Here is a 15,878-nt window from a genome sequence, read left to right as displayed (position 1 = left end):
TTCTGTGTTAAGCGAGCAGTGCGGCTTGACAAGGCCATGTTTTGAAGGACGCATGGCTTTCGAACTTTGCCTCTCCCGAGTCCGTATGGGACAAGATGGTAACTACCAATAGGATACTGGGGAGAAAAAGGTGTAAAAAAGAGATTACAATAAAAGTACATAGTGCAAGTGATCGATGTTGTTCATGATTCTGCACAGATTATTACAGCAATTGTGAAGATCTCCACAGACCTGCGACAACCTATTCATGCTATCTTGAACATGCACACTTTATATGACTATATAAGAAAAATGTTATAGCTACAGTAACCTCAAAATATGTCCATGGATGTGTTACTCATTTTAAGGTTTAATATTACAAATAGTCTTAACTTTAGGCTATCTACTATATTACAAAAGTAGTAATGAATTGTGTTTGGTTGTTGCAACCAAATAGTAACATTTAAAGAAGATGTACAAGTACATTAGGAAAGTATTCAGACCCGTTGACTTTTTCCACATTTTGTTACGTTACAGGCTTACTCAAAAATTGATTAAATAAAAATCCTCATCAATCTACACACCATACCCCATAATGATAAAGCAAAGGGTTTTTCAAAATGTTTGCAAATGTATTAAAATAAAAAAACAGAAATACCTTATTTACATAAGCATTCAGACCTTTTGTTTATGAGACTCTGGTGCATCCTGTTTCCATTGAATCATCCTTGAGATGTTTCTACAACTTGATTGGAGTCGACCTGTAAATTCAATTGATTAGACATGATTTGTAAAGGCACATACCTGTCTAAATAAGATCCCACAGTTAACAGTGCATGTCAGAGCAAAAACCAAGCCATGAGGTCGAGGGAATTGTCCGCAGAGCTCTGAGACAGGATTTTGACGAGGCACAGATCTGGGGAAGGGTTCCAAAATATTTCTGTAGCATTGAAGGTCCCCAAGAACACAGTGGCCTCCATCATTCTTAAATAGAAGAAGTTTGGAACCACCAAGACTCTTCCTAAAGATGGCTGCCTGGCCAAACTGAGCAATTGGGGGAGAAGGGCCTTGATCTGGGAGGTGACAAAGAACCCGATGGTCACTCGGACAGAGTTTGAGTCCTTCTGTGGAGATAAGAGAACCTTTCAGAAGGACAACCATCTCTGCAGCTCTCCACCAATTAGGCCTTTATGGTAGAGTGGCCAGATGGAGCCACTCCTCAGTAAAAAGCACATGACAGCCCGCTTGGAGTTTGCCAAAAGGCACCTGAATGCCAAGCGTCACGTCTGGAGGAAATCTGACACCATTCCTATGGTGAAGCCTGGTGGTGGTAGCATCATGCTGTGGGGATGTTTGGCAGTCCTTGTTTGGCAGTCTCCCAATCCTTGCAGTGGCAAGGACTGGGAGACAAGTCAGGATTGAGGGAAAGATGAACGGAGCAAAGTACAGAGAGATCCTTCATGAAAACCTTCTCCAGAGCGCTCAGGATCTCAGACTGGGGCGACGGTTCACCTTCCATCAAGACAACGACCCTAAGCACACAGCCAAGACAACGAAGGAGTGGATTTGGGTGAAGTCTCTGAATGTCTTCGAGTAGCCCAGCCAGAGCCCGGAACTGAACCCGATCAAAAATCTCTGGAGAAACCTGAAAATAGCTGTGCAGCGACACTCTCCATCCAACCCGACAGAGCTTGAGAGGATCTGCAGAGAAGAATGGGAGAAACTCCCAAAATACAGGTGTACCAAGCTCGTCGCGTCATACCCAAGAAGACTTGAGGCTGTAATCGCTTCCAAAGGTGCTTCAACAAATACTGAGTAAAGGGTCTGAATACTTGTGTAAATGTGATACATTTAATACATTTGCAAAAATACCTGTTTTTGCTTTATCATTATGGGTTATTGTGTGTGTGTGTAGAACAATTTCATCCATTTTAGAATAAGGCTGTAACGTAACAAAATGTGGAAAAAGTCAAGTGGTCTGAAAACTTTCCGAATGCACTGTATCTACTGCTTGGATATTTCCATCTGAGACACTGGCTTAATCACATTTTTTTACTTTTATTTTTGGTTGAGTTGGAGACATTAATCCAACATATCAATTGTTGACTTGTCAACAAGTTTATAGGCTATTTATTGTATTTCAATTGTATTTCAAAAGTTACTGAATTATGTTTGGTTGTCAACACAACCAAATATTAACGTTTGAAGGAGATGTTTCTATCGTTTGGATCTGTGCCACTGACTTAGTCTGGCTTTATTCCAGTTTGTCGACAAATTGATCATTGATATGTTGGATTAACATCTTCATCTCAACCAAAAATCCAAGTTAAAGGACACAACTAAATCAAATCAAACTTTAAATGCACGTTAAATAAAGTTATTTGACTTAGTCCTATTCTTTAACTTTGATTTTTTATTTGAGATGAAGATGTGAATCCAACATGTCAATCATTAATTTGAAGACAAACTGTAATTAAAGCCAGACTAAGTCGGTGGCACAGATGGAACTCTCCAGGCAGAAGATACATCTCCTTGCATTGACCACCAAACACAATTCAATATCACTAAATATCAACAACCAGAGCTTGAAACCCTAGGCCTATTGTAATTGTATATTTATTTTGTTGAATTGAAACAATAGCTGTTGATTACTTTGTTAATGCTATATAGTCCTGAATAGCATCATTGATGATATATGTCTGATAAAGTATGGTCCCATTTCATTTGCTCTGTTAAACCTACCTTTTTGGAATGACTTTGATAGCAACAGTGAATCTATTTAGTTTTTAAGTGGAGATCTGTCAACAATCATTGGTAATATTCAGTGACAAATATCATAGCTAGGCTTGGTTAAAACCCTGGATAGGAGACCAAATGGTAGCTGTAGATAGATCAACTCTCCAGTTGGATGGTGCTGCTCAACCTATTGTTTTTTCTTCTGATAGTGGATATAAGGTTGAAGATCTGGCCTTGTTTCAAAGGTACAAATTCAACATAGAGGTTTATGTTGAAATTTGGTTACCATGATGACATCATGCTGTTGACATTTCACCCTTAAAACAAGTTTTGTTCAAACAGTTTTTTCAAATCTAATGTATTTTCCATGTAGATTCCATATCACAACACTTTGACATATTACGTTGGGAAAGCTGAATTCTCTTGCTAGAAAATGTAATTTCTAACGCTCCTCGTTAAACCAGTAGATGCCAGTATTCACCTATTTTCTGACGTCTAAACGGGTTCCGTGGGACGTCCCAATGCTGAAGTCACCCCAATGACGTTGACATTCCAAACGGTTAAGGTAACACTTACGAGAAAAGGTTGCAGTATACCTGCAGTATGCTACAAATACTGCGTCCAAAATACCACAGTCGACTGCAGTTTCAAACTTCAATGTTTTTTTAAAGGGAAGGGTACGGGGTTAGGTTTGGAGCAGCATTTCCCAAAATCGGTCCTGGGGACCCTAAGGGTTGCAAATTTTGTTTTTTGACCTAGCACTACACAGTTGATTCAAATAATCAAAGCTTGATAATGAGTTCATTATTTAAATCAGCTGTGTAGTGCTAAACCAAAACGTACACCACTTGGGGTCCCAAGGACTGAGTTAGGGAAGCGCTGGTTTAGGGTTTACGGTAGGGACGTCCGAAGGATTCCGTAAAGCACTAACCATTATCTGAAATCCAACTCATATATTCACAATATCCCATTTTCAATGTACAACAACTGCGGAAAATAATATTTATTTGACCTGGTAAACCGGATGTTGTTGATCAGTTGTCAAATGATCATATCGGATTAGTGTCATGGGAGGACCCAACACTAACTGGATCCTATCCACATTAAGACTTCCGGTTTCCGGTTTTTGCCTTCAAAATAAAAGTTTGCGGTAAAACGTGTATGATAAGATTTTTTTTTCCCCCCCCAGCTTTCCATAGTGCATCATTTCAAAAGTATGTGAAAAAAATTAAAAACATTGTATAACGACATGGTGTAAAAATCTAAACTACAGAGAATTACTACTTTATATACAATAAAGATTATACGGTGGAGCTTAAGTAAATGAATGTCAAGAACATAATAGGTAATAAGTAAAAAAAATGTTTTAATAAATCATTATTTTGATTGTATGATTCATGTTTATTTACTGGTGCTATTGTTCAAGGATGCAATGTTGAAATGTAATGTTTAAGAAAAGTATTTTTGTTGTATTGCACAAACAAATTGCACCGTACAGGAAAAGAAAATGATCATGTAAAAGAATAAGACCAGGGTTCAATCTACTCACTATAGTCCCTAGAATACAAATCAGATGAGTTTTATCAAAAAGCTAGGTCATGGGAAGTGTTGGACTTTTACGGAGTGTTGCTGGCCTTTTACTCCGTCCATCACATTGGCCACAATGCAAATCACTGTATATGGAATACATTGACTTTATAGAGCAAAATCTTAAATCAAATCAAATGTTATTTGTCACATGTGCCGAATACAGCAGAGAGAACAGTCTATGACTTGGGTAGCTGGAGTCTTTGACAATTTTTAGGGCCTTCCTCTGACACGCCTGGTATAGAGGTCCTTGATGGCAGCAAGCTTGGACCCAGTGATGTACTGGACCGTATGCACTACCCTCTGTAGTGCCTTGCGGTCACACCCGAGCAGTTGCCATACCAGGCAGTGATGCAACCAGCCAAGGATGCTCTCAATGGTGCAGCTGTAGAACCCACAGCAAATCTTTTCAGTCTCCTGAGGGGGAATAGGCTTTGTCGTGCCCTCTTCACAACTATTTTGGTGTGTTTGGACCATAACCATCTCTGACCTCCTCCCTATAGGCTGTCTCATCGTTGTCGGTGATCAGGCCTACCACTGTTGTATCATCGGCAAACTTAATGATGGTGTTGGGAGTCGTGCCTGGCCATGCAGTCTTGAGTAAACATGAAGTACAGGGTGGGCTGAGCACACACCCCTGAGGGGCTCCCGTGTTGAGGATCAGTATGGCGGATGTGCTGTTACCTACCCTTACAGGAGTGGAGTAAAAGGCCAGCAACACCCCGTATTATTCAGAACCCCATGAAATGACACCATACATACATTCTACTGCCCCTACTGAGTATTCCCGTACAATACTTTTACTGCGGCACCTAGAATAATTTTTGCTCTATAACGCTTCCAACATCGACAGCGTTGTAGCGCAAAATAGTATGCAGCATCATCTGGATGTGTATGCAACACAAGTTCAACATTCACCTTCTGCTACCATTTCGGTCAGGCCGTCTACGCATACAGTTTGACGCATATAAATCCAATTTATGCACCACACCAAACGCACTACAACGCAATGCTGCAAGGCAAACACAGTGTTTCTTCAGAAATGCATGTAATTCTGGTGTACCAAAATACAATTACACTGTCGATGTGTTCGAAGCGAAAACCAATATGTATTTCATATACAATGATTTGCATTGGGCACATTTATTTATTTTTTTACCTTGGAACATATTTTAAAACAAATATTTAATGCAAATATCACTTAAATATGAACAAATATGAATAATTGTTCATGTGTAGATAATTATTTATCAGATATCATGAATAAATACAGGTTATTGACACGTTTATACTATTACGTGAGGGACTTTTATTTGGAACATTTCCCGAAATTCCGTAACCCGAAGGTACTTGTTTAATGTTGCTGACGAGACGCTGATTCAAATCGGCAACCCCCCCCATCCAGCTAATTTCGCCGGTTTCTGCAGGAGATAAATTACATTTGTACAACAATATATTAACGTTACGCACGAAATTGTTTACTAACGTTAGCCATGTCTCAAGACGGATTCCAACCTACACTAATAAGGACCACGCACAATAACAACACGAGGTCTGTCATGCTACTAGCTAGCTCTAGCTAGCCGACGTTACATTCGATTTGTTTCCATAAGCATTTGATGCTCGTTAACTAGCCAGCCAATTAACTAGTTAGCAATATTCTCACTATCAAATATATTTATAACTAACCCCTTTAGCAGGCTAGCAAAATGTTTGCAAAAAATATGAGGGCTTCATTCAGTACCATCATTTGTCAGTCAATAATACCAACAAAAAAACTTATATTTCTATTGAATCAAATGCAGTGACACTAATGACTGTTAATCATGCTTTCTACGCAGCATGAGTATTCAACAAACTCAGGCACCGTGCCCTGGTAAAACGCCAATACAAATTCTGCATGAATACGGAACCAAAATTGGTAACCTTCCCGTGTACGTGATGGAAAAGGCTGAAGGGGAGGCACACCAACCCAGTTTCATCTTTAACGTGACAATAGGCGATGTGTCCTGCACAGGTGAGCCATCTTGTGAAGTATGTAAATTAGGCTCTATTTAGCTAGAGGATTATGGGGGATTGATATTAACAACATGGTCTTCAAAGTTATATCCCCATGTTCGCCTCATCCTCAGTACTATCTATGATACCGTGAGTATCATTCTGTTATGTCCCAGGTCAAGGATCCAGTAAAAAAGCTGCCAAACACCAGGCCGCTGAGTCTGCCCTGAACCTTCTGGAAATAGATGCTGGGACACCGTGAGTGAACATGCACAATTTCTAAAATGAGCATTTATGACAACAAGTTGCGTTTGCAACCATTCTAGTCAGGTAACCTCATTATTAACTTCTTACGTCTGATATCCCCTCCTGCAGCCTTCACATAAAGACGGAGAGTAACGGCATCCCAGCAGAGCCCAACGATCAACCCAACTCAGTGGGGATTCTGCAGGTGTCTTTGTTATTTTCCTTCAATTACCTTAAATTGTGTTTTTGTAAAACAATAGGGCAGTGTACTGTTTCAGGGCTGTAATCATAGTAACACATTTCTGTTGGCATTGAGCATCTTCAAGGTGACATAAGAAAAGTCCATATGATTATGAATAGATGGGTTGTTTTCATGTCTTTCCTAATATGTACACTATATATACAAAAGTATGTGGACATCCCTTCAAATTTGTGGATTTGGCTGTTTCAGCCACATCCGTTGCTGACCGGTGTATAAAATCAAGCACACAGCCATGCAATCTCCATAGAGATACATTTGCAGTAGAATGGCCTTACTGAAAAGCTCAGGGACTTTTAACGTGGCACCTTCATAGGATGCCACCTTTTCAACAAGTCAGTTCGTCAAATTTCTGCCAAGCGAGAGCTGCAAAGGTCAAATGTAAGTGCTGTTATTGTGAAGTGGACACATCTAGGAGAAACAGCAGTTCAGCTGCGAAGTGGTAGGCTGCACAAGCTCACAGAATGGGACCGCCAAGTGCTAAAGTGGGTAGCGTGTTAAAATTGTCTGTCCTCGGTTGCAAACTGCCCCTGGAAGCAACATCAGCAGAAAAACTGTTCACTGGGAGCTTCATGAAATGAATTTCCATGGCCGAACAGCTGCTCACAAGCCTAAGTTCACCATGCGTAGTGCCAAGCGTCGGCTGGAGTGGTGTATTGTTCACTGCCATTGGACTCTGGAGCAGTGGAAACACGTTCTCTGGAGTGATGAATCACACTTCACCATCTGGCAGTCCGACTGACAAATCTGGGTTTGGCGGATGCCAGGAGAATGCTACCTGCCCCAATTTACAGTGCCAACTGTAAAGTTTGGTGGAGGAGGAATAATGGTCTGGGTCTGTTACGGGTCTTAACACTACAGCATACAATTACATTCTAGATGATTATGTGCTTCCAACATTTTGGTAACTGTTTCAGGAAGGCCCTTTCCTGTTTCATCGTGACAATGCCCCCGTGCACAAAGTGAGGTCCATACACAAATGGTTTGTCGAGATCGGTGTGGAAAAACTTGACTGGCCTGCACAGAGCCCTGACCTCAACCCCATCGAACACCTTTGGGATAAATTGGAACCCCGACTGTGAGCCAGGCCTAATCGCTCAACATCAGTGCTCGACCACTAATGCTCTTGTGTCTGAATGGAAGCAAGTCTCTGCAGCAATGTTCCAACATCTAGTGGAAAGCCTTCCCAGAAGAGTGGAGGCTGTTATAGCAGCAAAGGGAGGACCAACTCCATATTAATGCCCACGATTTTGGAATGAAATGTTCGACGAGCAGTTGTCCACATACTTTTGGTCATGTAGTGTATGTTTCCTATGGATTCCTCCCAAAAGGAGCTGGCACTGCAGCGGGGATGGCGCCTCCCTGAATACACTGTTCTCATGGAGGCGGGCCCACCTCACAAGAGAGAGTTCACTGTTACCTGCAGAATGGAGTCACTGACAGAGACGGGTATGGTGGCTCCACGGTTGTTCTTTCTGAATGCTTTATCATTTTAAAAGTAGAAAGTGTTTAAATACTTTACCAATGCAAAAACACAATGCTTATGTTCTTTCAAATGCAAAGTGTTCAGTTGTCAATTCTAAGTATGTCATCCACGTGTATCCGATAGCAATGGGAAATTCCAAGAAGGTGGCCAAAAAGGCAGCTGCGGAGAAGATGGTGGCTAAACTTCAGAATCTGTCTGGCTGTCCTGAAATCACATGGGTATGTTGAATGTTTCCTCTCATTTGGCCTCCTTGGTAAAACATATTTAGGGCGTTTAGAATGAATGTAATGAGTGACCTTTGACCAACTCTTTCCAGACCCCGAAGCCCAGTGTCCGTCTGGAGAACTTGCGTAACTCCTCTGCAGAGAAGATGTCTCTCCTGAGAAGGAACCCACTCAGCATTCCCAACACCGACTATATCCAGATGATGCTGGAGCTGTCCAATGAGCAGGGCTTCGAAGTCACATACTTTGACATTGGTAAGGAGCTATTTCTTCCTTTTGCTGATCACAGATGTTAACTTTGTGTTTTCAAGAATAGCTCAACGGGGGCATATTCCAAGTGTATTGTAGAGTGTGTTTGTGATGTGTTTGATAGATGAGCTGACTGTGAACGGGCAGTACCAGTGCCTGGCAGAGCTGTCCACCTCACCTGTCACCGTATGCCACGGCACGGGCATCTCCTGCGGCAACGCACACAATGACGCCGCACACAGCGCACTTCAGTACATCAAGATCATGGCTTCTATCAAATGAACGACCCTAGTAAACGTCACAACTGTTTCACCTGCAGAACATATTTAAGAAATTGAGGAGGGAAAAAACCCCATTTCATCACAACTGAAACGTGTAGCTATCTTCCATCTACCATTATGTTTTCACTCTTTACCCGTGTTTACTCCGTATGAAATTGGTGGATATTGAAGGCAGTATCAATAGGAATCATGCGATTCAGACAAAACAATCCAGTTGTTGTTTTTATAACAGTGACAGTCAACACTGTTCATCACCTATGGTTTCTGTCAGATATTGAAGTTACTTTGAGAAGATCAGCGCAAAAAAACGAATCTAATCCCATGGGGGTTATTATGTACAGTAGAAAAACAAGGACAAGGGAATAGAATGGACACTAGTCTTGGAACGGCTTTGCTGCCAAAATGTCGACATATCGAAAATAGTCTCCAATTTATCCCAATCATTTATTGAATGATACACAATTTAAAACTGTATTGCACTGAACAAAATTAGTGATGGAAACTGGTTTGGACTCGTTTACCTTTAAGGTTATGAGAAAATAATGCATTTAACGTAATGTTATAGGTTCCCAAAATAATGAAGCCGATTGAGGGCCTATTGGATAAACTATGTAGGAACAAACACAATACATTCACAATACATTCATTTCACATTTTGTATTTGGTTTGATCTTCTAAACGATCTCTGCTTTATTTAATTGGTTATTTCTCTCTGCCAAGATTCAATTACATGATGGAAATAATTTTCCATAGCAATATTAACCCCTATTTTCCAATCGGCTCATTAAAAAGAGTCTATTATCACTTTGTTTGATTTTAGAGTAAAGGTTTTGAGCTTTGGTTGGTTTAAGACCATATTACTGTTTTTGTTTTTTGTATTTGGTTTTATTCAGTCATAGGGAGAAGGACTGGTGTTTTTTGACTACCACCACATGTATTTACAAAGAACACTAATATTAAGCAGGTTTTTGTTTACAGTGACTTTACCTCCCAACAATTATCATTATAAACATCTGCTCAACTAGAAAGTTACATTTAGCTTGTTTAGGTGAAATTGTGCTGGATATAAAACCACATGTCTTTATTATGAACACATTTCTTTTTGTAAAATGTATCTTTTTTAAGTTAATGGTAGCAAGATGGCATTCTCGGAAACATCTGGACAACTCCTGACTTAGACTTCAAGACCAAGACTGCCATTATTGTCTCTTCATGCTACAAATGAGCAAGAGCCAATAATTGCAATCTTGGTAGCTTTGATGTTGATGACTAAGCAGGTAGTTGCCCTGTTGTGTATGGTGACGTCATCTTGCTCAGTCTGCCTGTAATGTTGTAGCTAGCCTAGTTATGTCAGCTGTATATGAAAGTCATGCTGCTGTGTGTGTTTTTGAAGATTTTGAGTTTGTGTCGGCCTTCACACCGAGTCTTGCGAAATGTTTTATGCCGATTACGGAGGATTTTTACATCCGAATTCCACCCTGTCCTGAGTTACTGTCACAGAGCCGAGACTGGGCGGTTTAATCACATTTTCGTTTCCTTTTATCAAGGTGTATTGTAAATCGTCTCGATGTTTTGGCGGACTCATCCCAAGCGCGTGCTGTGTACCTGACCATATGAATACATATTTATTACATGTGAAGTGTGACAGACATGTTAAATAAAGCTACCTGACATTGGCCTCATCCTACATTTATTTGACCTTTGACACCCCCACCCCATTTTAAACCAGTGCTGTAGAATGACCTATATAAACATGATTGCAGGGGAGATGGTAATAATTCAGTCCTCTAGTCTCTTGGTCTGGGTCAACATGGTAGCGGCAGAGCTGACAGGAAAAACAACTAAATAGCCAAGGGAGTCCCAAAATATTATCTCAACCCGGTGCAAGAATTCCTTCACTTGTCTTTGATTCACTGGCAAAGGCCCACACTGTCCTTTACTGCCATCTACTGTGCAGGAGTACGATGGTGTTAATACACTAAGGTACTTACCATGACACTACTATAACTAATGCATGGCTGGATTTGGTAAACAGTGATAAACAGTTTGTGTCACAGACGCCACTGAGTTTTATGTATTTTTATTAGAACAAGCACTATGTAGCAGCAGTGTACAGTGGTCATGGAAAGATATGTACTTTGACAATTGCACTTTAGAAGGTACCCATTAGAAAATAGATAGAATTCAGCTGACACAGTGCGTAGTGGTACAAGTCAGTCCAAAATTCAAAAGAAAAAGCCCAATTGAGAAAATAAAATATTTCGTAAGGCATTTGCAACATTCATTGGCAGGCTATGTCATTTAAACATGCAGATATAAACATTGTAACTGATGAATTGCTCAGGTCTAGCTGTTCTACTCTGATGAAACAAGTCTCTTATTTTTTTCCTGGTCTCTCTGGAAACAATGTATTAATCTAGAACTAAAACTTTACAAAGTACATTATCCTCAAATGTCCTTATGAACAAAGTACTGGTGTTAGAGTGGATGGTGTAGCCTTTGCATAAATCTAATCCAAAAGAGATAGGAATATTCCACTGTTTACATGTAGTGCACTGCCAATAACAGTGATCACAAATGAGTGGGGGTGACTGCACAGAAAATAAGGAATTTCTAGATTATTTATGGGTAATGTCAATTGAGTGTGACCACAGTCTCCCATTCTCCCTCCCTCTTAACAAGATCTCAGACCACAACATTCCCTCCTTGGTGTAATGTAACACATTCAGAACATTTTCATTCCCTGACCGTCGTTATTTAGTACATAATACTCTGTGGGGAAAGTAGTTTATTGGATTTTAAATGGTTTTCTTATCTGGCTTGTATGGGGTTTCTTATCAGTATTGTGTGAGACGCGTTAATAAAAATGTATTAAGGCACAGAAAGTGGAATTGACACTGACAATTGATTTCTGAATACATATCTATAATTTTTGGGATCTAATCTGCAGTACTGCACAGGATAGTGCACACAAAATAATAGTTTTCTTTACAATTGAACATTTAAATTCGACATATTTCTAACATAAAACCACTTTTCCTGTTTCGATTTCAGGCTTCATTCTGGACAAAACAATTCAAAGAACAAATAACTATAATCTCAATGTAAAAATGTTGTTCACTACAGATTCTGTGGTAATGTAAAAAATGTCACCATAGTGTATTGACTTTAACACACAGTGACAGAGGGAGGGGAACATCAAATATACATTAAAGCTGAAATGTTTGGCAGTAAAAGATCTAAACTGTTTCAATTGTATTGGTTGGTGTAAAGGATAAACTCTCTAGGAACTGGACACATGTTTAAAGGATATTCAAATATAATAGCATTAGCTGTGTCGTAACTACCTAATTAAAACCACAGAACTTGAACAAGTTTATTTTTATTTATTAAAATGTTGGTCTTTGGCTTTAACATCCACATTCTGCCATTTGCAAAAGCAGAAAGTTCTGAACATTCTAAAACAACGTAATAAAAGTTGTTTGACTTACTCAAGCCCTTGGCCTCTACATAACAGATTTCCACACACATATGAATTCATGTAAAGTGTTTTCAAAGAACTGACAGTAGGTGGCTCTAGTGTTTCATAAAACACTAATTGTATAAGTGGGGGTAGTCAGTCTGGTGTAGTTGTGACGGTCGAATGGTCATGAGTCATGTGGTTCCCAGTAGAGGACACATTGACCTCTATACTGCCACAGGAGGACTCCACTTTCACTATGACATTTCAGTTAGTGGCTTGGTCGGGAAAGTAACGTGAGACCGGACTCAAGTGAAACGGAAATACATTTGACGAGCCCACTGGCTCCCTCACTATATATGGACAGAATCAAAGATGATTCGTGTAACCATGTATCCAGATAAGTGACCAGGTTTTAAATTGATTCCTCAGAAGGGTATGGCACAAGGCCAACCGTTCTGGGTAGGAATCTCTTCAGATCATCATGAGACGTCCTGAGTGTTAGTATTACACATGTCCTTTCAGTTATACTACAGGCTAAACTGCAAACAGCAAAAAACACAGAAATTGTAGTACAGGAAATTAAAGAACATTACAATTATATTTATAATGACTTTTTAAAACTTTTATTTTTTTAACTTAAACTATTAAAACTAGTTTGAATGTGAGCTGTATAAGGGGAAGAAGTAAAGTCTATACATGTGGTTTGCAATAACAGTTGTGGTGAGTGACATGAAGGGTCAAAAAGGAAGTTGTTTCTCAGGTCAGTGCTTACGCATCAGCAGTTGGGCTTGTAATGATGCTCCTCTTCCAGGCAAACTGGAACTAAACGTCTCCGCTCAAGGGGTTTGTCTTTTGGAGTTGCTGAGGAAACCTCTCAGGATACAGCAACGTCCATCAATACCAGTGACTAAAACAAATTAACTGCAAAAACAAAAATGTGTCCCAAGAGAGAATACAGCTATGATACAGATTCAACTAATACAAAAAGGCCGATCCAAAAATAAGAGCAATCTTGCCAATATTGTATAATAGTTACATTTTCACTAAATTCTATGAGTTGACGATATTTTTGCAAAAATATCAGACTTTTTTCAATTTTATTTTTGTTATAGTCTATATAGCATATGCCAATGAAAGCTGCACTCTAAACATGCATGATACATACAGTAATAGGTAATCAAAAGCCTAATCCAAACACTAGTCTAAATCAAACTGCTTTCAGAACTCAAGTGGGTTTCACTAAAAGCTTTAAAATGTGTGGTGTGGATAGGTGACTTTTTAAGGCAAGGACATCCTCTGAAGTCAAAACAGCTTAGGATAGATCTACGTGGTAAGATTGTTGCCCTGACAACCCAGCCTCTGCAGCAAGCTCAATGGGGGGGATCCAAGAGGATACTTGGATGGGTGACTGGTTGGCTGCAGTGCCAAACAGGGTGACGGATGGTCCAACTCATCTCTCAGCTCTGAAGTCTTTTGTATCCTTCCACACTGTCATCTTGTCAATGAGAGGTTCATTTGAAAACCGTATTGTGCATAGGAAAAAGCCTCTGTCAGCGGTGATGATATGGTCTGTATAGCGATCCATATGCTACCATAGATTAGGGTTTTCCATGTTGATGAAGCCGGGGGATTTGCGAAGCTCCCAGTAGGTGTTGTTGGTGACCCAGCGCTCCCTATGATTGGCATCAACCACTTTCCTGGGAGTAAAGAGACGGGCAATCAATGAAATCGTCAGGGAGTTAAATGTCATTAGTGGAATGGATAATGACAACTCGGCCACACAAGTGTAGGAGGAACAGCCAGAATGTATTGCTGTCAATCTTGGGGATCCATTCCCCAATCTACCCCTCGTTCTTCCCCCATTAAGCTAGCCTGGCTTATACTTTACGTCATTGTTAAATTACCCCCTAGCCTCTGTACTTACTTGAAGAAGCGTGGCTCGTGCTTTATGTCATTCTCCTCTTGCCACTTCCTTCTGGTGCGTTGCAGGTCTTCGATACGCTGCTTCTCTGAGGCAGCCATTTCCACATTGCCCTCCTCCAGGTGCCTAATGTAGAGAAACAACATCACTATCACTCAAATACCCTGTCAAGTGTCAATCAGCAGAGAAATACACAAAGCTTATCAACATATTTACCCGTACAAATACTATTTGACCGGTGTCTTACTTCTGATTTCAAAACTCGTTTTTAAGCCCTTTTTATAGCTTCACAAATCAATTCTGAAAATGTAGATCAGAGTAAAGCTGCAATGGTTCACTCGTCCAGTACAGTCAGATCTGCACGATAATGCTACTGTACCACGTTCTCTCAGCAGGTGGCAGCAGTAGCACACAGTGCATTTCTCATACCGTCTGGGCATTTACAACAACCTTCACAGTAGCTGGAAGTGTGACGGCTGTCTTGACTCTACCTCTGATCGGGTCTGAAGCGGGCATCTGTGGGTGGTAGCAGATCTTGCATCTCAGGGCAAAGCTCATTGAGCTCAATGGCAAACCTGGTGAAGCCATAATACAGCTCGTAATCGGTGGGCATGGAGCCTGAGGGAAGAACACAAGAATCAAGAATCCGTTTCAAGTCCTTTTTTTGTTGTCGAATTGTCTGGACTATTGACACCATTGTCAACACTTTCTTTGTTCCCATATTATGGTCTCATGTACTAGTAGCATATGTTCTAATTTAATGCTGTTATCTGCTTAATGAAAGGAGATATCCAATTTAAATTTTAAAAAAACAGTTCAAAGAATTCTGTTTAGCAACAGTATGATTAACGTGGTTACCTGTCCTCCAGATGCATTTGGCAGAGGGCGGGACTCCACAGTAAAGGCCCTCATGCCATTTTCCGAACAGCCGATGCACTACCTTCCCCTCTTGGTCCATCACGATCCCTTGAACCTCATTGACATTAGAACTCCAGTAATTTCCCTGCAAAATAAAATGGTAACAGTAACATTGTGACCGCAAGATAAATAGCATTCATCCCCCACCTGAAAGGTAACAAGTAGACAATAATTACAATTCCAAATAAAAGAGACAGCTATGGTAATGGGATAAACGCTTTCACAGGGATGGTCGTTTCTCAGCACATAATTGCCTTTGGACTTCATAGTGTTTGTACTGGTCATATCCACAGCTGAGTTCACCGATGTCTTACCTTGACGAAAGTGAGCTTGCAGATACAGGCACTGCTTTTGGTGTTCCTAATGGTGATTTCCCCGTAGTGTTCGATCCACCTTCTGCCGCTTAGGATGTTGTGCACGCAGGTGGTGACCTTGTTCCACTCATAGTGGTCCCCAAAGCTGAACGGCACAATAGCGATTAGCGTGAAAAGCTTGAAACACTCTCAGGATATCTACAGTAATCACAGACAA

General features: G+C 40.4%; 2 protein-coding genes across 14 annotated transcripts in view; one reads left to right on the top strand and one right to left on the bottom strand.

Moving 5' to 3' along the window:
* Window positions 1–5,644: 5,644 nt before the first annotated feature.
* Window positions 5,645–10,721, top strand: LOC139398789 (protein kinase, interferon-inducible double stranded RNA dependent activator). Its single transcript, XM_071144574.1, has 8 exons — window positions 5,645–5,854; window positions 6,144–6,319; window positions 6,477–6,558; window positions 6,676–6,751; window positions 8,137–8,254; window positions 8,415–8,509; window positions 8,608–8,770; window positions 8,889–10,721. Exons 1-8 carry the CDS (start codon window positions 5,796–5,798, stop codon window positions 9,044–9,046), a joined length of 927 nt encoding a protein of 308 aa, XP_071000675.1. The 5' UTR covers window positions 5,645–5,795; the 3' UTR covers window positions 9,047–10,721.
* A 388-nt stretch (window positions 10,722–11,109) lies between these two features.
* Window positions 11,110–15,878, bottom strand: part of LOC139398654 (oxysterol binding protein-like 6) — a 61,885-nt gene continuing 57,116 nt past the window's right edge. For 10 of the 13 annotated variants that reach the window (XM_071144562.1, XM_071144565.1, XM_071144555.1 and 7 more), the window contains 5 exons: window positions 15,662–15,806; window positions 15,288–15,432; window positions 14,921–15,047; window positions 14,433–14,555; window positions 11,110–14,205 (listed from right to left, as the gene is read on the bottom strand). In XM_071144562.1, coding sequence (XP_071000663.1) covers window positions 14,097–14,205; window positions 14,433–14,555; window positions 14,921–15,047; window positions 15,288–15,432; window positions 15,662–15,806 — 649 coding nt within the window. In that variant the 3' untranslated portion in view covers window positions 11,110–14,096. The remainder of the gene's footprint in view (window positions 14,206–14,432; window positions 14,556–14,920; window positions 15,048–15,287; window positions 15,433–15,661; window positions 15,807–15,878) is intronic. The other 3 variants (XM_071144563.1, XM_071144568.1, XM_071144567.1) reach the window with 1 other exon arrangement.

This window comes from Oncorhynchus clarkii, chromosome 3 (assembly GCF_045791955.1).
Source record: "Oncorhynchus clarkii lewisi isolate Uvic-CL-2024 chromosome 3, UVic_Ocla_1.0, whole genome shotgun sequence".
In the NCBI taxonomy this organism is placed as follows: domain Eukaryota; kingdom Metazoa; phylum Chordata; class Actinopteri; order Salmoniformes; family Salmonidae; genus Oncorhynchus; species Oncorhynchus clarkii.
The sequence above is the reverse complement of the archived record's forward strand: the minus strand, read 5'-3'. Positions and strand labels throughout refer to the sequence as shown.